At 35.5% G+C, this 23616-nt stretch overlaps 3 protein-coding genes across 6 annotated transcripts in view; 2 read left to right on the top strand and 1 right to left on the bottom strand.

Annotated features, from left to right (window-relative positions):
* Positions 1-23616, bottom strand: part of NF1 (neurofibromin 1) — a 239987-nt gene that overhangs the window by 46763 nt on the left and 169608 nt on the right. The window lies entirely within an intron of this gene.
* EVI2A (ecotropic viral integration site 2A) lies at positions 391-5052 on the top strand. The gene is made up of 2 exons (XM_043480337.1): positions 391-626; positions 3184-5052. Exon 2 carries the CDS (start codon positions 3205-3207, stop codon positions 3901-3903), a length of 699 nt encoding a protein of 232 aa, XP_043336272.1. The 5' UTR covers positions 391-626; positions 3184-3204; the 3' UTR covers positions 3904-5052.
* EVI2B (ecotropic viral integration site 2B) lies at positions 7526-16163 on the top strand. Its single transcript, XM_043480315.1, has 2 exons — positions 7526-7668; positions 14430-16163. The coding sequence occupies exon 2, from the start codon at positions 14443-14445 to the stop codon at positions 15811-15813; it is 1371 nt and encodes a 456-aa protein (XP_043336250.1). The 5' UTR covers positions 7526-7668; positions 14430-14442; the 3' UTR covers positions 15814-16163.

Genomic DNA, 23616 nt, shown 5'->3' with positions numbered 1-23616 from the left:
GATTATAAGGGATTTTTTGTCCCTTATAACCTAAGTTTACTAGATATTCTCTCCAAACCACTGTTGCATTTCCATACTTTGAAATGCTAGTTATATACATTACTGTTTCTATTATCTGACCAATATCCTGGGTCTCCAAACTCATGTTATCAAATCAGTCTGTGGTACACAAATACAATTTTTAGAGAAGATTTTAATGCTCAATCTCAGGGTAAGTGCTATTTTCTCTTTTTCTGAAAGATACTAACATAGCATTCGAAAGCATATAGCAGACATACATAATAAGCATAGGGTCAAAAGGCATTAAACAGAAAACCCTCCCTACCCTGGAGGCGGGGATTTGTCCTACAAAGCCTCCTGTCATGCCAGTGGCCAAATAGACAAGTTGGAGATTTTTTTTTCCCCTGTGACATGTGCTTTAGCTGCAGTGGAAAGGAAATGTGTCATCTGTGGTTAGTGGAAAGCTAGCTGTACATATCCTTTTTTTTTTAACTGCAGATTTACTTTTAGGTTCAGATTCTTCAAGTCTATTCTGCTTTAAATTATTTGGAAGCTGTGCTTCAAGAAAAGAAAAGAAGTGGCTTATTAAAATCAGGTTATAAGATTTTGACCAAGCATTTTGTAAGGTAGGTCATATATATGGCTTTTCTTATGCCTGTTCATTTATAACTTCTTACAGATTAGTGTTTGAGGAAATTGTACTAACAAAGTAGAATTAGTAATGGAACACGTATGCTGTTTTCTTCTCTGTTCTATTAAGTAAAATTTAAGTAAGAAATGGCAAGAGTTACCATCAACACAGAGCTTTAAATTAAGATTAAGTAGGATTTGAGTTTAGTCTCTTAAGTGAATTGTAAAGTTCATGCTATTCATGTTCATGTTAATAAAATAAGTTTAAAAAACAAATTTCTCACTACTAATGCTTAGGCATTATAAATTTTATTGAAAACTACCAGAGATAAAGGAAAGTTTTGATTATATCACCTGGCCTCCACTGCATAAATTAGAGATGTAGAGACAGCTCTCTATTCTTAGGCATTTGTAAGGATATCAAAGTCTCATTTTGTTAACGGTTTGTTTATTTGGGGATGACAGTACATCTGGCTGAAGACAATCAACAGCGGGCCTATTATTTATCCTGTGGTGAGAACTGCTAAAATGTGTACAAATACTATGAGACATATTACACTGCTAATGAACTAATGTGACAAGAATAACTTGCTTTGAATCATTTTTAGCATCTCATGCAGAAGTCCAGTCTAGTATAAAAGTCTGGAAATTATTTGTTTATCTAATGTAAAGTCTTTCTCTTTGAGGAAAAATCACAAGTACTTCGACAAAAATACTTTGTGGAAGTATCCAAAGATTTATGTCATTCAACTTAAAAATTGAATTCAAACACTATTATAGACAAGTCAGTGCACAATATCTTTAACTGTCTATAAAAATTACAATCTGAAAAGTAATCTTACTTCTAGAACACATAAGGGTTTTTTTTCTCCTCCATACTATCAATAGGAAATATTACTTCAGAGGTTAGTTTCTAGTTAGCATTGTTTATTACATGCTACTTTCATTTGTATAACAGTATGTCACATTTGTTATTCTCAAATCAACTATACTTCAGTTGGGAAAAAAAAAAGCATGAGTAGCAGCAGTATCTGTGTCACCTGGGAATTAGTTAAAACTCTCAGGTCCCTCCTAGACCTATGCATTAAAAACAAACTCACATCCATGTACTTTCAAGTTTGAGAAGAACTTATATATAATAGGCAAACAGGCACTTTTATTTGATATATCTCAGGAGACGGAAATGGCAACCCACTCCAGTAACCTTGCCTGGAAAATTCCATGGACAGAGGAGCCTGGTGGTCTACAGTCCATGGGGTCACAAAGAGTCGCACATGACTGACTGACTAAACAACAGAAGAGTAAACTGATTTTTGCTCCCGCTTCCCTATTCATATAAATGCAAACAATAAAACACTCTTGCAAAAGTGGCCCAGACAAACTGGAATACTATTTTAAAAGAGATAGCTCAATAATGGTAATGAATCTTTCCTGCTGGCTTACCAGTACCTAGAACAGATATGCCAGTTGCATTTAAATTTTCAGTCTTATGATGGATAATGAAAATTAGGAACACAGTTTTCCCCTTTGTGGACTGGCTTCCAACAAGCTCAGACCCAAAACCGAAATTCTACCTTTTCATTTATAGGTTGATACTCTTATGATCTGCACTGACTTCCCACTTGAGTCTGAATCCCATGATCTTGATGTTGTATTTCTATTTTATTGTATAACTTATTTTTAAAGATTATGTCAAAATATTCACAGAAAAATTCTAAGCACAAATAATAATGAGAAAGGTCAATATCTTTTGTTGAACTTTTGAGATTATTCAAAGAAACTTGCCTCTTTTCCTCCGTAATGCCAGAGGTTTGGGATGAGAAAAGTGGCATGCCTTTGCTTTCAGAAAGCCACAGTAACTCAGGGGCCATAGAGGTGAACGGAGACCCATCATTATAAAAGTGCTTTCATGGATACTTGAAATGTATTTCTACGCACTAGCTTTATTCTAAGCTTCAAGATAAAACACCCAGGAAGAAAAAAGAACATCTTGAATTTCTACTTGACGTCCGTTTTCTCTTGGTTGCTACCACACTTCCCCTTTCCTGAGCCCCCTGCAAAACTATTTGCATTTTCTTCTCATACACGAAGCAAAATGTCACATTTCTCCTTTACTATACAGATGGGTGACTCATTTGTTAGAGGATGGGGAGTTTCTGCAAGGAGTTTCCTTAAATGGTCAGGAAAAAAAAAAAAAGGAGGAATCAAAAAAGTAAAAGCAGAAGTATGTGACTCAAAGCTAAATTCTTCTAACATGTTCAAGAGGGAGGAAACTCTTAAACCAGGGTATTCAGTTTACAATGACTGGCAGTTATCTGTAATGCTACCTTTTAGCATTTAAAAAATAAGAGAGAAATTAAATTGTTTCTTTATATGTAGCCTAGTAGAAAAAAGATCAGTTCAGAAGGAATTCAAACAGGAAAGCAAATGCCAGGCATGAGTGTAATTATAGCTAAAACTTATCAACTATCTATCCATCTTTTAATGACAATTACCAAAACTAGGAACCATTATTCTTTCACAAGTTAACAAATTATATTTCTTTTCCTACAGATTACCAGTACACTCACAGACATGGGACACACGGGACATTACCTGCATCTTGCCTTTCTGATGACAACAGCTTTTTCTTTGTCTCCTGGAACAAAAGCAAACTATACCCATCTGTGGGATAACAATACTACTGTCTTAGATCCAGATATTCGCAACAAGATGGACAGAAGCCAAAATGAAAACTTTAACACAAACCCTAAGACTCCTGAAGCAGATAAAAAAGATAATTCTACAAACATGCCTGAAACAGCAACATCATCTCATATCACGTTTTTAACTCCTAAATCTGAACTGGAACTTTATGTATCTTCTGTTGTCAGGAACAGTTCTCCAACAGTACAGGGCATTAAAAACACAAGCCAAAGTCACAGCGAAATTTTCAAAAAGGGTGTCTGTGAGGACAACAACAACAAAATGGCTATGCTAGTCTGCTTAATCATAATTGCCGTGCTCTTTCTTATCTGCACCATTCTATTTCTATCAACTGTGGTTCTGGCAAACAAAGTCTCATCTCTCAGACGATCAAAACAAGTAGGCAAGCGTCAGCCTAGGAGCAATGGTGACTTTCTGGCAAGCAGTGGTCTCTGGCCTGCTGAATCAGACACTTGGAAAAGAGCAAAACAGCTCACAGTGCCCAACCTAATGATGCAATCTACTGGAGTGCTCACAGCTCCGAGGGAAAGACAAGATGAAGAAGGAACCGAAAAACTCACTCACTAACAGATGCTTTAGTGAAGAAAATGCAAAGTAGCGATGAGAAAGTTTCTAGGGTCAAAATGAAGTCAGGTTGACATTTAATGCCAAGGTGTTGGTCTGGCGGGCTAAAATTTGACATGGCTGGGCCTTGCTTAGAATCAAGCAAGTGAGAAGGGAAGAAGTATGCCTGCTTACTTAATTATTTACACTGTGTCTGACACTGTTTTAAAAAGCAAATAATAAAACAACCAAGCATTCAAGGAAGGTTCTAAAGACAAGCTGAAGGAACTGACCATAATAGAGTTAGAAAGAGACAATTGATGAGTTTTTCTTTTTCAGCAATAGCAGCCACATGATCTGTGTCCAAATGTAAGTGAACTTTGAAGAGTGTCAGTGTATCATTTGAGGCTATCACATGCTTCAACACCTAACAGAAGTCACATTCCTAGTGCATAGAGCTGAACTGTGGAGTTACATGGTACTTTCTTGGCTGAATGTGACAGAATCCATATCAGTTCATCTATAAACACGGCTAACGTTATGCCAGATGCTTTCATCTTTACACGTGGTGTACATAAGAAAGTCATTTTCTACTATATTTAATTAAAACTTTAAATTTTGTATAATAAATTAAGATGATAGAATAAAAATGACTATGTATATTTACATTCACTTTATTATTTTAGCGAATACACAGCAAAGATCAATAAGAAACAGAGTACAACTGAAACAGATGAGATTTATAGCCTCAACAGAATGCTAAGTGTAAATGTAAAACATATCTTACTGTTTAAGTGTAATGTAACTCTATAAATGTTGCTTATGGGATTTTTTATAGCAACTATTCAAAGGCTGATTAGATTTTGGACTTTTTGAGAGTGCCAAGTGACCTAATAAACCAATTTTATTTTTTTACTATCCAATATGACATGAGCAAAGGAAAGATATGTATATATGCATGTGTTTGTTCTAATTTGGAAAACAGGATACTCAGGTAGTTGTTGAAGGTTTAAAGAAATTGGGTTCAAGTAAAATAGTGGCTTATATTTAAGCCAAGACTTTCATCCTCAATTTAATAAATTGCAAAAATTGCTTTGAGAGACTTTCCAACTGTCCACCAAAACTGACACAGAGCATACTTAATTAAAGACCAGGCCACTCTTAAAAATCTCATCCCTTGTTGAGCATTTATTTTGGGAAATGTGCTAGACATTTAAGGAAACATTTATATATGTGTGTTTTTTATTTTTCTTTTTTACAATTCAATTCGCTTTGACAAATGTTTACATATGTCAACACCATTTAACCAACAAATAGAACATTTTCTCAGAAAGCTCCTTTAGGCCTTCTTCCAGTCTCTACTCTCTCCCCCTAACAACAGCCATTGTTTTTTTTATAAAATAATTTGAAGTATAACTGCTTTACAATGTTGTGTGTGTTTCTGTTGCACAACAAAATGAGTCAGCTATATGTATACAAATACAACCCCTCCCTCTCGAACCTCCCACTCACACCCTCAATTCCACTCCTCTGGGTCATCACAGAGCACTTAGCTGAGGAAACATTTTACATATTTATATACACTTTTTCCAAGTATTACTGCAATTCTTTCTAGGTTAGTAATTGGCATCCTGACTGAGATTCAGAATCACCTGAAGAGGTTCACTCACTAATGCCTAAGTTACACCCTTCCTCCTGATTTAAATGGGGTGAACTCCAGATAGAGGCATTGATAATTTTTGCATAATTCCCTAGATCATAATGCTCTTGGTCATCAGATTAAATTCGTAAAATTTCCATTGCTCCAAAGATCTAGGGAGGTTACATTTTTTTTTTAAGGTTACATCTTAAAATGAGAGGGGGAAAAAGAGCATCAATTTTATTATCAATTTATAAAAAATCCATTTCCCAAATAACAAATGATAGCCATATTATTCCAGAAAAAGGTAAACATCAACAAAGGAAAAAGGAAAGCAAGAGAAAGGAAAGCTCATGCCAATTGTGGTAACATCAGGTTATCTTTTGAGGGGTAAAAAGGATCAGATTTGAAATGAACCTGGGCAGAGCTCCCATATTATGCATATAAAAAATCTGAGATTGTGCACTAAAACAGTGATAACTCAAAGCAGTCATTGAATCAAGAAACTGAAAACAAATTATTGTCTTTTTAAAAATAAGAAATTAACTAGGCAACTACTTTCCTATGCAACACATATGTTGAACATTTTCTCACAAAACAGAAAGCTCCTATTGCAAAAATATATTTAAAATTTATCCCTCACTATCTTGGCTATTTAACACACATCCTCAGACTGACAGCATCCAGTGGTAGCTCATGAAAGTGGCTCCATTCCAAACTTAACCACTGTTTAAAAATGACAGGTTAAGATATGTTTTGAGTTCAAAAGTTACTTTTGAACAAGGATACTTTTCTACCATTGGGTGCTATGGTCCACATGCTTATTAACTTAGAGATTTAAAAATAGTGAAACAAAAGTTTATAGCATATTTAAAAATTCTGTAGCATACTTTATATTATATTGGGTTGACCAAAAAGTTCATTTGGGTTTTTCCATAACATCTTACAGAAAAACCCAAACTTTTTGGCCAATTCAATACATACAGCAAATTATATTCTATAAAATATAAAAAATTTAAAAAAAAATTTGTTTTTTAAATCTTCTTTTTCTACCAAGTTATAAGTGCCCTGAAATTAAGAACTAGGTCTTAATTATCTGTGTTCCTCAGCAGTGACCAGGGGAAAGCAGTGCATGGTTTAATGCTTACTACATCTACTATAATAGTTGTGATGCTAGGCACTTTACATTTATTTAATCCCATAATACATTTATAAATTAACAATTATGATCTCCATTTTTCAGATGAGAGAGTCCAGAAGGTGACATGCTCAAAGAAATGTGTTTTCATACTGACTCATACTCTTCTCGGCATACTTATTAGTTAACTTATTTAAAAGATGATTCCCAATTTATTTTTACTTTGCATTGACAATTACCTACTTTGTGGGTAACTAAAAAGTTGTGAACTTGAACTTAAAAATCATTTAGGAAACTATTTGGTAAAAAATTAATCATACTTTTACTGGGGTTTAGCCTAAATTATGTAAAAGGAAATAACATTTACTGGCTACTGACTGTGTGTAAGGCATTTATATATTTTATCTTACTGAATCCTTTCAAAACCTAGTAACAGAAATATTCCTCCAGAGGAGTAAACGGTGATTCAGAAGTACAACGACTTGCCTATGGTCACACAAGTAAACAGGATACATCATTCATTTGTTATGAAAAGAAATCTCACTATGGGTAGTAACCCGACCAGCAGTTTTTCCTTATATAACTTTCTCTCCAAGGTTGTATTTTAAGTGTTTAAACTATATAATCACATTACTGTGTGCCGCAGTCCATGGGGTCACAGAGAGTCAGACACGACTGAGTAAAAGAACTGACTGAATCACATTACTAGAGAGTCTCAAATGTTTACTTATAAATGTTAATTAAAAGCACTCAAATCATGTAGCTCCAAATTGTGTTTCAAATTAAGTTCTGTTAAAGTAGTACTTTACCTCTTTCTTAGTCATTTTGTGGCTTATTGCACTTCCGGAACCAACTATTGATAAACTTCCTCTTTCTCTACAGAAACTATTTCAGTGTGCTAGAGGATCATTTTTAATCTGAACTGAACCACTTTTTGCTTTCTTAGCCAAAGCACCAAAATGTCCAGTTAGAACAAGAATTTAGCCTTCTGCAAAAGAAGTTAACAGCCAAGGTAAGACAATTTCACACAGGCAATCTGGTTTGATCTTTGTTTTATACAAAATTTACTTTTTGTTCGACTCTTTGTGACCCCATGGACTGTAGCCAGTCAGGCTCCTCTGTCCATGGGATTTTCCAGGCAAGAATACTGGAGTGGGCTGCCATTTCCGTCTCCAAATTTTAAAACTAAAATGTTATTATTGTTTTAAAGTCTGATAGTCTAAAGATATCTGTAACAGGTATTGTGGTTTTGTTGCACAGAATTTTAAAAATTCAGTGTTGAACTTGCCTCAGAGAAAAATTTTCACCTAGGTTTATATAATATAAACCCTTTAAAGTTTATTCAATCACTATGTTTGTTGATCTCAGTTCTGTAATTAAAAGAAATAAAACTACAGCCATGGCAGATAAAGCTAAGGGTTGGAAATAAAACTAGAATTTATGAGCTATGGCTGAATCTACAACCCCAAAATATCAACTGTTAAAAAACTTTGATTTTCTTTATATGAAAATTTCCTATACATAACATAATCCATAGGTTTAAATTATTTTTATTTTTTAATCCCCTTCAGTTTTCATAGTAAGAACACTCACCTTCACTTAATTTAAAAATAAGCAAAAGTGATTAGATGAGACACTCAATGATCATTATTAAATATGCTTTTTTACACAAATAGAATTTTAGTATTAATGATGACATGAAAATATTATCACTAATTTTTAAAGCTAAGAAAAAAACTGCTATGGTAAAATGTGTGGATATATACTCATCACTACATATTTATGTCACATATTATCTGAGTCTTTAGTAAGCAATATAAAATAGATATGGAAAATGAAACTCACAAAATAGAAAGTTGCTAACATGGAGAAAAGATGTTTTCTTTGAGTAACTTGGGCAATTACAAAGTGAATATCCTCCAAAATAAAAATTGCCAAGAGTTTATTTACATAGATTCGTAATATCATAGAATGGTAAATTCATAGTGGGTAATATCCTATCAACATTTCATAAAGTACTTATGACTTTCTCTTATAGAAGTCCACTTTGGATTTCTTCTAAGTAACTATTACAGAAATTAATACAGAAAGATTTTAATCTTTTTTTGGACAACACTTGTCTATATATTTTTAAAGAATCCGTTTCAAAAGTAGGGTTTAATAGTGCCTGTGTTTTCCAACTAATCCCTATATAATTCCACTCAGAGGGAAATTATGAATTCTGAGTAAGTCTGAATTTTTTAAATGAAAATCTGATGCCTGTCAATGTCCAATCTTTAAAAGTCATCCCAATTATGCCAGTTTACAGGCTAACTAATCAACACTCCCCTAAGTGTTTTCCTAGTCACAGGACTAAAATTGTTTTCTGGCAGTTCTTGTCCAACCTTTTAAAAAGCTAACTCCAAAAGGTACTTAAATTATCTATTCCCAGAGAGTTCACATCTCTTTTCCTCTTAAAGCACTCCTATTTCAGAATTTTACTATGAATGTACTGGAAGGAAAGAGATCTTATACAGGACTGACTGATTTCTGTATCAGTGCCACTACTTAGAGCCGTGACACTTTGGCAAATTACCCAACTTCTCTGTGTCTCAGTTTTATCTGTAAAGTGACGATAACTTCACCTTCCTCATATCTGGCATGTACTTAGTAAATGGTAGCTATTTTTGATAAAAGATAGTCATCCAATAATTCCTATCATAGTTCAAAGTTAATTTCCCCTTGCTGCTTTTCGTCAAGATACGGATTTGCTGTCTTCTTCCTTTTCTGGTTTCATAAATTTACTAGCGGGAGATACAATACCATTAAATTTTAATCTAGTCTATCTGTATTATAACAAAGTAACTGAAACTCAGATGTTATTTTTTGATACTGCTACCTTATTTGCCTTATCTAGGATATGCCCGCCAAATCTCCTTGATTCCTCTTTAAAAGACAATGACATCTCTCTTATCATATCCAACTTTGCATCAGTTTTACAGGCTAAACTCTTTATGTACTTATGCATTAAGGGGACTCCTACTTCACTATAAATGCCTCTCAAATGCTTAGTTAAAACAGCTGATGTTTTTCTTCTTCCTAAAATTTTTTCAATATTCAGGAAAAACAAAGAACCAAAATCTGAGTTAAACCTCAAGAGTCCCAACCTAAAAAAATGAGCAAAATACTGCCATATAAAGGTAGACAAATTCAGGGTTTGCTTGAGCAGCAGACTAAGGAAATTCTAGATAAAATTCTATATAGATTGCTCATAGGTTATTTAGAGTAATTAACAAGTAGCTTCTGAGTGCCAAAAAAAGGCCAGGGGTGGGGGTGGGGGTGGGTGGGCAGAGGGGAGTAGGGAATCTTAAGGATGCTCAGAGCAGATAGGAGTCCTGAAATGAAAGGTAAGAGAGTTTGAGAAGATGGGTGATCTAAGGCCTGTCCTCCATTTTGGGAACACTGTTCCTCTGTTGATTCCTACATCCGCAAGGACAGAAAGCAGCATTCTGTAGTTCCTTCTTTCATCTACTCTGGTCTTCTCCCCCAACTTCTATTTTGTTCGCTTTAACCTTCTACCCTTACTTCTTGCTAAATACATAATCACTCTTTGTTCTTCAGCCTTTTATTAACTTTTCTTTCTTTCAATATATTCTCTAATCAATTTACCTCCCCATTCCATGTATTTGCTGTTTATCCTAAGTTTGGCTTTCTTTTTCTCTTTTGTGTTATTTTGTATTTCTTTGCATTCCTTTTTCATTTCACCGTATCCAACATTTTCTCCTCCTTTTTACTCCCTTGCCCCCTCTATGGTTCTTTCTTTCTACCTTCTCCTGCAGAAATAATGTTGGTATTTCAGGTACACATGACTTACATATATATATATATATATATAAAACACATAAGTAACTTTCTGCAGTGGTAATAACACTGGCCTCACTGTCACTGAACTAGAAAAAAAAAGTCAGTTTCTTCACTACTATACCTCTCCCCCTCATTTACTCTTCTTTTAAGTCCTATTCCTTTTCTCTGGACTATTCTGAATTGCTGTAGCAGAATTCTAAGACAGATTTGAGCATTCTGATGTAGCAGACCCTAGGAGGGTATAGCTAACTGAGGAGCTGGGGAAAGGGGTAGGATAGGTAAAAAACAGAATTTGGTTTTAATACTGCTGTAACCCTTTAATGACAAGTGGAAAATCTCACACACTTAATGGTCCTATGACATTCCTATTAACAAAAGAGGCTATGTCCTATCAAAATTGACCACACAAACTCAACCGGGCTTATAATTATGTTCCTATCTGGGTTCTTTCCTTCTCTAATGCCTTTTTTAGCTAACTGAAAAAAGGAACTGTAAAGGTTTTTTAAAAATTTTAAGAAAAGTCACAAGACACGTTCTTGGCTGAAGATAATTCATGGCCTATGTTTTCTGTTGCTCTGGATGGCATTTTTTAGAAAACTAAAGTGAATCTCTAAAGAATAACACTTTCCAATAAGGCCTTCTTTGGAGAAAGGGGTAATCTGTAAGAACAGTAGGTAGGAACTGCATGGATGATAACCGTGTAGAGATGATTTAAATTTCCATATTTATGCCAAAAGTTTCAAAATTTTCCCTATTAAACCCTTTACAAAACGAAGAGAAGGCATAATTTAATAACTCAGATTTTACCTCTCTGCTTACATTCTAACCATCTGAATGAGATGGTTAAATAACACCACTGACTCAATGAACATTTTGAGTAAACTCTGGAAGATAGAGGACAGAGGAGCCTTGCGTGCCACACAGTCCATGGGGTTGCAAAGAGTCGGACATGACTTAGCAACTGAACAGCAACAATTACATTCTGGAAGAAGTATTAATAAATAGCAAAAAACTGAAATGAAAAAGAACCAAGAAGCCCAATATAGGTTAACTGTTTACTGAGCTGCTAACACCTTCAGCATTCTGATGTAAAGAAGTCAATATGTAAAAACATGAGACAATTTGGAGTAGCAGAAACAGCATATGCTTTGAAATCAGATGGTCTGTGAGTATAAATTCCCTATCTGTCACTAACAGTGACATAACATTTGGCAAATTGCTTAACAAATTTAAATTTGTCTCTTTATCTATAAATCAAAGATTCCTCTATCTTTCTCACAAAATTATGTAAAAAGTTAAATGAAATGACGTATGTAGAACACCTGAGATGGTACAGCACTCAGGATGTTCTAGATAAGGATTTTTCTTTGCTACTTTCTGCCTTCTTCAAAGTCCTTTATAATCTTATTTGAGGTGATGGGAATAACAAAAAGAAAATGTGAAAAGTTAAGAAATAAAAAATAAACACAATTATTTGAGAGAAAAGAAGTGTGAGTGAGGTACATACATGAAGAATTATCCAAGGAACTATAAAGAGAACAAGAACGAGAGGAAATTCAAGGAACAGCTGAGCTCTCTGGGCTGTGCTCAGTCACAGAGAATTTGGTCTAAGAGGAGAATTTAAGCTGAGGTCTGACAGATGATGATAGATTCACAGTTAGGCAACCAGAACAGGGAAGAGACTAGTTTTAGAAAAAAGAACGCACTCTCAGAGTGTGAAGAGTAGCATAATTAAAAGTGTCTGTTAAGGGGAGAAAAAGTATGTGTTTCGGAAGTATGCAAGATGAGGAAGAGGCTAAATGAGAAGTTTCAGTCATGAGATATGAGTCTGTACTGGTAAACTCAGGCCAAAACCAGAAAACTCAGTTTAGATTTTTACCTTGATTCCAATGGGGAACCCTCAAGCAAGGGAGATGGTGAAGGACAGGGAAGCCTGGAGTGCTGCAGTCCATGGGGTCACAAAGAGTCAGAAATGACTGAACAACAGTAAGCAAGGGAGCAATGACTTGATCAAACTTGGTTGTCAGAAGATTAATTCATCAGCAGTGTGCAGGGGAATTTAAAGGAGAAATATTTTAAAATTAAAGCTTTAAGTATTACCGAGAAAATAAAAAGCAGGAGACTACATAGGGGAAAAAATCACATTCCTTCTCCTCTACTAAAATAGGGTAATTTATCATCACTGTGTACCAAGTGGTAGAGGAATAAGCAATGAAAACCACTCAAATATGCTAAAAGTCTACTTGTTTGCAAACGTGAGGGAGTTCCTCATCTGTTATTGTACCTTGCCATCAAGGCTTGTACAGACCATCAAACCTCTCTCAGACTGGCTTAAAAAATCACAGAAAAACTATAGTTTCAAATCATATTGACCGGGATTTAAAACCCAGAGATTTTCCTTTCCCTAATATTAAGAAATAACCAAATAGTTACCATTGTGTTTAAAGATGTATGAAACAAGTATATTACATACAGAGCTGAAAATTAGCCTTACTTTAGAGATAAGACATTTGAGACCAGGAGAGATTAAGTGACTAGTTATGGTTAGATCGTTAGGCCACAGAAATAGAAATGAAACTTGAAAAAACTCTTCAAGTTTTAGCATCTGCCACATCCCACAGGTAACCCTACCCCACAAACTTAAACACATGCCTTGTCTTCCTGTGCCTGCATGTTGTTCCCCTGGCTGGAATATTTTATTTACCTAGTTCTTACAGACCTTTCAAGATTCAGTTCAAGTTTTACTTCTCTGAGAAACCTTCCCTGAAGCTATCCCAGGCTAGCTTAGTTCCTCTGTGCATCTCCTGCATACCTTTCTGAGAAAACTTATGAAATTAGATTTATTTATTGTTTCTACTAGTAGAAGAAATTTTTAAAAATTTTGGTATCTCCTAAACCAGAACAGAGCCTGACAAAAACATGGTGCTTATCAATAAATAAATGAAAGTAGCAGCAAGACTACTTCCCTCAACCAGACTTGAAGAGCATTTTAGGATTGTCAAGTATGAGCTGAATTGAATCCTTTAGAAATATGAGCTTCTAATGTAAAGACACTGTCCTGAACACTGATATAGCTGCAAAGGTTACTTAATAGGTTGTGGGCATGAGAAACTCATAAAGGTAATACCATTGGCAGAAAGAAGTCAGGAGAAGGGTCACTTATAAGATGAAGATGAATTCTGACTTAAATACGCTGAAGTTGCTGATAGTGAGATATATACATGGCAATGTCCACCAAGAAGTCATACAAATGGAATGAGAATTAAGGAAATTTAGGCTAGATATACAGATTTGGGAGCTAGAGGTTAAAGGTGAGAGCTGAAATCTGATAGATTCAGGATTAAGAAAAGCAGTGAAGAGTGAAGACAGAATACATATCAAGTACCATATTTAGGATGCAAAAGAAAAACAGGAGCTAGTGAGATGAATATGAAAGGAAAATTACTCCAAAGAGCTATTCGAATAGCAGTGAAGGAATAATCAACAGTGTCAAATGTGATCAAGAGAGAAAAAAAAGAAAACAAACCACTGGGTTAAGTAATAGATGGTTACTGGTGCCCTTCGAGGCAGCAGGATCAATGTATTTCTAGTAGTAAACAGGAAAAAGTAGTGTGCACACAGTACCAGCATACAGAGCCTATGCATTTGAGATGTATGACTATGAAATGAAGGACTGTAATGTAATAAACCTAGGGGCACCAGGACAAAGTACAAATCTTACGAAAGAATTAAGAGAGATCACTGCTTTTGGGGTCCAAATGTTATGTGATAAGTTATAGTATAGTTAAGAGCTGTTCATGTTAGCTTGGAGTGTATCGAGTCTAAATTAGGAATGATAAATACTTATCAAGTACCTACCTACTTTATGCCAGATACTAAATGATACCTAATTATCTTTCTTTCTTTTATTATAAAACTACTGGTAAAAAGGAAACATTCTGAAATGGATCTCAAGTATTTCATCTTAATTTTGTTTTGTGGACACCTGAATGATACTTTTTTCTCAGAGACAGAAGCAACTACAACAGAGAAGCAACCACAATCTACTTTATTTAGACCATCAATGCCATATATTTCGGCGAATTCTCCGGGCATGATAGAGAAACCTTCAAGTCAACCAACACAATTCAACAACCTATCTTCTGGACAACCAATAACAACTGCCAAAGTTGCTGCTGGACAACCAACACCAGCTGCCTATGCTTCTTCTGGGAAACCAGCAGCACATACTTCTGCTGTACAACCACTTGTCTATAATGTCACCAGAAAAACAATACAAATAGCCAACACCTCCTCCCAAGGAACAGCACTGCCTGTGTTTACCTCTGCCAGACAGCTACCACCATCTGCCTATTCTTCTACCAAACAATCACCACCATCAGTTTACACTCCCACTCAACAACCATCATCTACCCACAACTCTTCCAGGAAATCAATACCCCCGACTGCTCATAATACAGCCATACAACCAACACCAACTGTCAAAAGTTCACCTAGGAAGACACCAGGATTCAACTTCGAATTTAGCAGTACAACAAATATCCCAAAGGAAGCCAATTATGATAATTCAATAGCAGCCATATTAATTGGTACAATTCTGACTACTATGTTGGTAGTTATACTCATGATTGTATTATGGAAATGTTTGCGAAAACCTGTGTTAAATGATCAAAACTGGGCAGGTAGGTCTCCGTTTGCTGATGGCGAAACCCCTGACACATGCTTGGATAACATTAGAGAAAATGAAGCATTCCCAAAACGTTCATCAATTATTTCACTTACGGTTTGGAAACCAAGCAAAAGTGCACTTTTAGCAGATGACTTAGAAATTAAGTTGTTTGAATCAAATGCAAACACTGACGTTTCTAACAATCCCAAAACAGAGAAAATAAAAGATCAGGCGAATGGTACATCAGAAGACAGCGGTGATGGATCAACAATCGGCACGGCTGTTTCCTCTTCAGATGACGCAGATCTGCCTCCACCACCTGCTTCCCTTCTTGATACCGAAGGACAGGAGGGGAACAAATCAGACAAATTCACAATGATAACTGAATCTCCTCTTCCAAACGATTCCACCAGTCTCCCACCATCTCTAGATTGTCTCAATCGAATCTCTGAACATCATAATTCTGAGTCCAAACAGTCATTTCCACCTCCCCCTGACTCATTTAACTTGACCCTGCCACCAGGAGATCTTATGAAAAACCAGGAAGATTCCAGCAATGAGATCCAATTTCAGGAATTTCCTATTCCTCCTGACTTTGATCAAGATCTCAATGAATCTCTGCCACCCCCACCTGCAGAACTGTAATAAATATTACTACTTGCTTTAAAACTGATTTTCTAGTCTTCTCAAGGGACTCCAATATTTTGTTTTTCTTCATGTGATTAAGATATATTAAATGGCAATTGGTAGCCAATTTTGATTTTTATTCAGGAACTACCTGAAATCTGCTCAAAGCCTATGTATGTAAGTGGAACTTATTTATACCTATAGGACCTAACTTTAATGTATGCTATATTTTACAAATGTGGATGGTATGTGTATCAATAACTTAACCATTTTGGAAACAAGTTAACATACATATACTTATTATTACCCAATAGATATGTTGTTCCTGAAAAGCTATCTATCTATAAAGTTACCTTGGTTAAACTTTATTTTTCCATTTCAAAATTTGAGGAGGAGTGTGTCTGAGAATTTAAATGCATACACCAAGTTTTAAACAAAACTTTAAGTTTTAAATTAATACCTCAGATATTAAATAAATATTCCAAGGTTGTGGGGATGAGAGATTAAAATGCATGTGTTTGAGAATAAATTTCCTTTTAGCTCTCATTGGGAACTGAAAGACAAACATATTAAAACATCATACTGGGGAGTTGAGCTGGGAATACTTACCCTGAAAAAAATACAAGCAGGCCCATAAAATGTAGATGTAGACATTTTCCTATCTCGTTGGGGGAGCACAAAAATTTAAAACTAGCCTCTTTAAAAAGTTTCTTCTTCTTTTTTTTTTTTTTGGCCAGGCTACATAGCTTGCAGGATCTTAGCTCCCCAACCAGGGACTGAACCCAGGCCTCTGGCAGTGAAAGCATGAAGCCCTAACCACTGAACCACCAGGGAATTCCCAGTTGATTTTGTATATGCCTCAAGCACCCCAACAAACTGAAATCTTATTAAAAACAAAAACAAAAACCTCTATGGCTTCATTCCAAAAAACTCTTAAACCACCTTTCTCACACAGCATTTCATCTTTTATTCACTACCTGACAAGTGATAATGAGTTATCAGAATAGGGGGTAGGCCCAATCTTTGTTAAAGTCAAGGTATAGCTTCACTGGCTTACTCATGTGGAGATGCCAGCCCATGCCTGCAAAAGTGCTTCTCTGCCGAAAAGTGCAAATTCTTCCTCCTTATCCCTACCTGAGCTCCTGAAGGAAACACTCACTTAGAATGAAAGATGGTGGCCTTTATGAACCTTTATGAACTGCTTATAGTTCTGGAATTTTCCAGAATAATGCATTTACTAGTAGCACTGGTGTTCAAGAAACTCACAAAGCTTCATCTTAATAAAAAACTAGCAGACTTTCGGACACTGAAAGTTTCTTTACTAGTAAAACCTTTTTATCTGCAGAAACATTACCTTGAGCTTATTTTTCTTGAATAAGCATGATATTAATCGTCAATATTATGTTGGTTTTCCTCTGTCTTCCACATTAAAAAGTTTCTTTCATGTGCTTTTCAAACTTAGCATTTTTAAGATTAACTTATTCAGCAACAATTAGGAGTTTAAGAATTTCCAATTATTCTTTTGAATTTTAAGTATTTTAGTTGGGGTAAGTAAGGTATAAAGTTTTTATAGTTGGTAAAGAGTTTGACATGTCTTAAACCATCATAACCTTTCTTGCTTTATATGTAAGATTGTTACCTAATGAGCTATTTCCACAATTCTGCTCTTCTTTTTCTGTCATTTTCTTCCTGACCTCTTGAAGGAAGTGTACTGGGAAATACAGGGAAATACCAACCCTCACAGATAAATCAAGAGCTGATGACCTGGTCATAGGCTTGTCTGGTTTCTTCAAACACCAAAGAGGAAGCTTTCCTTGTTCTGTTCTTTGTATAACAGAAGAACAGACTACTGTCAGCAGCTGCTTTTTGTTTTTTAAGAAATTCTCTGCCAGGGAGAAAGTAATTCCCATTTACTGCATGCAATTTTTCCCTACTGAGGTCAGTGGAAGCTGAGCAGCCAAACGGTGGCAATCCTTGCCTAATCAGCAGAAAGAAATGCAAGCTAATAAAAGAAACACAGGAGAAAAGAAAATGCTGGAACAAAGAAAAACATACAGAAAAGATTAAAGAAGCAGGATCCAGAAGAGAAAGTTTATTTCATGACTATGGCAAAAGGATAAGGTGGAGGGGAATAAAAAGTGGAACTACATACTACACATCAGTAGTGCTCGTACCAATTAACGAGATTCAGGACAACTCCCAAGACCATGTAATTCAACTCCTTTTATTTGTTAAATGCTGAGAAAATGGGCTCAGAGAGAGTAGGTGACTTGCTTACAAGTGGTACTGAAAGCGGAGTTTGTTTCCTGACTCCTGGTTCAGAATTCTTTTCACTAACATAGGACCAAAAAGCATCTACTTCATGCACTGTAACACACATGTATCACATGTGTATTCCATTTGGTGTTGGTAGTGGGCAACATGATGAATTAGATGAGAATGACTTTAATTGTTATCAACCAGTTCTGAACAAAAAGTAGAAGTAGCAAAAATATACAGTCACCTCTAAGTAAAACACTGTAATACTAATACATGATTAGACAAACAGGTCAATGGAACAGAATGGAAAGTCCAGAAACAGCCTTAAATCTCAAATCATTACTGGGACAACTGGATAGATGTTTGGAAAATGATGAAATTGGATCTATACTTCATATCACATTAGAATAAACACCAAATAGATCTGAAATCTAAATATAAAACATGAAATTACACAAATAATAGAAGAAGTATGAGTGAATTCCTTTATAATCTGAAAGTAGGACAAATCTTTCTACTTGAGAGTCGAAATCCAAAAGTACTACTTTAAAAAAAAGGAACTCCATTACATAAAACTTTTAGATGTAAAATAAAACAAACACCATTAAAAAAATACCTTTGTCAAAAGACAAAGGGCAAACTGGGGGAAAATGTGCAAGTTAAATTAAGACAAAGGGTTAATAACCCTAAATTTTAAAAAACCTAAACATAGATGTGGCGGGGGAGGGATACCCACAACACACTAGAAAAAATATGCAAAACATATAAAAGACAGTTACAGAAGAAAAATTTAAAATGATCCTTGAAAACAAATACAGAGATATGCAACTTTTCTTATAGTAAGAAAAAAAATACAAAAGTTCAGCAACAGAGTCTCTAGGTCTCCAGAACCAGACACACAGACACACTGCTGGTAAGACTGCAAAATGGTACCATCTACACAGAAATCTGGTTAATACCCAGGAAATTTTCAAATGCACTTTTCCTTTCACTCAGCAATCCTACTTATAGGAATTTTTTTTCGAAGAATTGTTGGACAAAATAAAAAATTACTTAGGTACAAGGGTATTCACTGTGGCATTATTTGTAACAGCAAAAGTCTAGAAACAATCCAGATGCCCATCTGGGCACTGGTTAAATAAACCATGGTACACTCCCAAATGCAGCACTATGAATCATGAAATGAATGTGAAAGACCTCTATACGCAGACTTGGGGTGATCTTCGAGATATATTATTAAGGAAAAAGGAACAAGATATGTAGTAACCTTTTATATAAGGAGGGGGTAAGAACATATGATACATACATACATATTTTTGTTGGGTTTTCAAAAAAAAAATACTGTTAAGATACAATCAAAAGCTATCAATAATAAAAACAGTCACTGATAGGAAGAGGAAAGGAATAGGGTGGAGGGGAAAGAGAAGCAAAATTTTCCTGAAAGTACCTTGTTTTGACCTACACAGTCCCTAAAAACTGCTAAGCAACTGAAACAAATGAACTTTACGTAAAGCTGGTGATATAAAAATATACAGAAGACAATTATTCCTTTCAAGTTGCATTAGGACAGAATTGACTATACATCCTTAGTGAAATACATTTGAAAACAAAGAAGGCTGCAACAAATCTTAAACTTTATTCAGTAGTCTGTAAACTAATTGTCTGTAGCAATACTTGATATTATTTTGAAACTACTGTAGGATGATATAAATAAGCAGCATGTAATGCTGTTAGAAACCATTTATTGGAAATATGAGGATAGAGGAACAAATTAAATCTTCACAAGGAAGCAAACAGATAAATCCAAATGAGGGACATCCTACGGAACAAGTGACAGTTTCGGCAACAAGCCAGTGGCATGGGGGGAAAAGGGTGGTGGGGTAAGAGAAAGGTCCTTTCTGAATTTTGACTTGATAATTACTATCTTGTCAGTCCTTCCATACTTTTATAATACTTTATTCAGTACTCTTAGCTGTTTTCAGCAGTAAATTCAGTCTGTATTACTAAAAATAGAGAATATAATACTTTGACTCTCAAATAAGCACAATAAACGCTATCAACTTAAGTAACAAAGATAAACAGACTGGGTTGCCAAACTGTTGATTAACATGGGTGAGTTGTTCCTTGGCAGGTAATTTGTTATACTTTTCACAATGTTGGGGTAACATATCCTAGAACAGCATGTTTCACAAAAGAATATGTAAATTAATTTACTGCTTAGTCTAGAATATAATAGTTGCATAAACAACTGTAGTTCTTGACAGACTGTTATAAAATGTAATGTGTCTGAAAAACATCTAAAATAATTTGTAACAAACACTTCAGCCTACCAAAAATTATTTTTTGGAGTAATAACATACTATTATTTTATTTCATGAGAATTTCTAAAATCATAAGGACAGACGGTTTCAATTCAAGTGCATTAAAATGTACTTCCTGGACTTCCCTGGTAGTTCAGTGGTTAAGAATCCACCTTGCAATGCAAGGGACACTGGTTTGATCCCTGGTCTGGGAAGATGCCACATGCAGCGGACCAACTAAGTCTGTGTGCCGTAACTACTAAGCCCGCACTCTGGAGCCTGTGAGCTCCAACTACTGAAGTCCATGTGCCCTAGAGTCTGTGCCCTCCAACAAGAGAAGCCATTGCAATGAGAAGCCTGTACCGCAAACAGAGAGTAGCCCCCACTTGTCACAACTAGAGAAAGCATGCACACAGCAATGAAGTCCTAGTACAGCCAAAATGTATAAATATTTTTAAAATAAATAAAAAAATAAATAAAATGTACTTCCCTTTTTCTCCCATCTAAGTACTAACCAGGCCTGATCCCGCTCAGCTTCTGGATTAGACACATTCAGAGTGGTATGGCTATAAATAGTACTTCCACCCTCTTTTTCTTTTTGAGAATTTTACAATAATCTTTGAATAATAGAAACAACCTCATATGTCCCCAAACTTAAAGTAAGAAACATTGCTACTACTATTATATTGGAATTTTCTATCATAGGCGGCAAAATCTGATCTCAATATAGCCTAAACACAAATTCATATGATCCTCTAGCTACTGAAATACCACGTTCTTTCTTTAAAAAAAAAAAAGTACTAATAAGTATAATGGAATTGGAGAACTCTACTTCCACATGGATATAATGAGACTTCCTAAAATTAAAAGGAGAGATTTAAGTGTTTGGTAAACTGACCCCCAGGGCTTCCGTGGTGGCTCAGTGGTAAAGAATCTGCCTGCCAATGCAGGAGATGTGGGTTTGATACCTGGGCCGGGAAGATCCCCGGAGAAGGAAATGGCAACCCACTCCAGTATTCTTGCCTGGGAAACTCCATGGTCAGAAGAGCCTGGTGGGCTATAGTCCATGGGGTTGCAGAGCCGGACACAACTTAGCGACTAAACAACAACAAACTGACCCTCAGTCACTTCCTGTGAAGTTTAACATACATACACACACAGAAGCTGAAATAGAAGAAACTGAAATATCAAAACTCTCATTCCTTATTTCCACAATATTGTTGAACATAGTATTTTTAAAACACTATTATTAAGCACTAAGATTGATGAGTGGCTTCTCAAATTCACAGAAAGAATCTTAAAGAGTTCAAGGCTGAACCCTCAAAGTAAAGTGGGAATAAAGTACCTGATCAATAATAAATTTTGAACACTACAGACTTTTAAAATGTAGGTACTTTTAATCTCATACAAAACATGACTCCTAGAGTATAGTTTCTTCTCTAAGAAAATCAGCTTCAATTTTTAATACAGTAAATTCTATTTAGGGTAAAATTTGGGGTAAAAGAATGTCAAATGTAATTTAGAGAAAAATGAAGGATTTAGTAAATAGACATAAAGAGATTTTCTTTATACGTAATATGCTAATGAGTGAGCAAGTGAGTGAAAGTTGCTCAGTCCCTCCAACTCTTTATGACCACATAAGTTCCCTGGTGGTCTAGTGGTTAGGATTCGGCGCTCTCTTTATGACCACATGGAATTCTCCAGGCCAGAATACTGGAGTGGGTAGCCTTTCCCTTCTTCAGGGCATCTTCCCAACCCAGGGATCGAACCCAAGTCACCCACATTGCAGGTGGATTCTTTACCAGCTGAGCCACAAGGGAAGCCCAATAACTGCTGGTTTTTATTACTTTTAAAATTTATTTTACTTTTGGCTGTCCCAGGTCTTCACTGCTGTGAGGGTTTTTCTTCAGTTGTGGTTAGCAGAGGCAACTTTCTAGGTGAGGTGCTCGGGCTTTTCAATGCAGTGGCTTCTCTTGTTGTGGAACACAGGATCTAGAGTGTGTGGGTTTCAGTAGTTGCGGCTCCCAGGCTCTAGATCACAGGCTCAGTATGCGTGGCATGCGGGCTCAGCTGCACCAGGGGCTGGGGGATCTTCCCCAACTAGGGATCAAACCTGTGGAGCCCGTGGTTCCTACACTGGCAGGTGGATTCTTCACTGCCGAGCCACCAGGGAAGCCCCATACCTTCTGGTTTTTAAATGGTAACAATTTGGCAAAGAAAATGTCATTACCTTGTTTTCTTTTCTAAGGTAAATTGGCTCTTCTAGAAATTAGATCCAACTTTTAACAGATTATTTACACAATTGGTCCACTAAAGAGTAGAGCTAAAGCTATCATAAATCTCATTTTATACAGCCCCTAATGAAAAACTTCCCTTTTACATTATTTCATGTATTTTTAGAACTACAAACTGTTTTCTCAGTAAGATAAAATGTAAAACATTCTGAAGAAATTATCTACAATTTATGCTATTATTTTCAAGACATAAAATCAAATAAATGGTCATTCACATATTACCAAAGATGTCTCTGGAGAAAATAATATTCATATTCACTCACCAAAGTAACTTCATGAAGGAAAAAAATCCTTAATCCAAAAGACATAAAATAAAACATATTTACATTACCACATGAACTGATAATTTTAAAAAATGAGACATTTTTTACAAAACGTAGCCTCGTTTGTGCATAGCCTGGGTAAAATAATCCTTTGTATCAAAAAGATAAAGATAAAATAATCATATTTAAATACTTTTGTACTTCCCCAAAAGATGAACAGTTAAGTGGCTGATAAATTTGAAAAGCTGACTGTATATAATAATCACCATACTGGGGGAGCATATAAAAAATCAGATGTTATTTTTAAAAGTGACGTGACAATTTTACCATTTTAGGGAAAAAAAAAAAACAACAACATGAGAAGGCAGAGTTAAAAAACAGTTAGACTAATATCTTAGAAAACCACCCACAAGGAAGGTCAAATTCATTTTCAGCATTTTTCAATGTATAAAAAGCATGAAAAGTAGGAGCATTAAAAAGAACCACGAATTCTCCACGAGGTAAATGTTAAAATGTGGAGCCAAAGCTCAGACAAACGCACAGAAATGAGTAGGGCCAGGGCTAAAGTCCACGAGGTTTTCCTTCCTACGGCAAATCTGAGATATATGGGCACACTCAATGCTATAAATTAAGAAGAAGGATTTTTTTGGGGTTCACTCTGTTGCGCGTGCACCTCCTGCAATAGATTTGAGCCAGCACCAATGG

The sequence above is a fragment of the Cervus canadensis genome, chromosome 1 (assembly GCF_019320065.1).
Source record: "Cervus canadensis isolate Bull #8, Minnesota chromosome 1, ASM1932006v1, whole genome shotgun sequence".
In the NCBI taxonomy this organism is placed as follows: domain Eukaryota; kingdom Metazoa; phylum Chordata; class Mammalia; order Artiodactyla; family Cervidae; genus Cervus; species Cervus canadensis.
Note: the sequence above shows the minus strand (reverse complement) of the source record. Positions and strands in the feature narration are given on the sequence as shown.

Coding starts and splice junctions, on each gene's coding strand:
- EVI2A (XM_043480337.1), top strand. CDS start 3,205: ATGGGACACACGGGACATTACCTGCATCTTGCCTTTCTGATGACAACA.
- EVI2B (XM_043480315.1), top strand. CDS start 14,443: ATGGATCTCAAGTATTTCATCTTAATTTTGTTTTGTGGACACCTGAAT.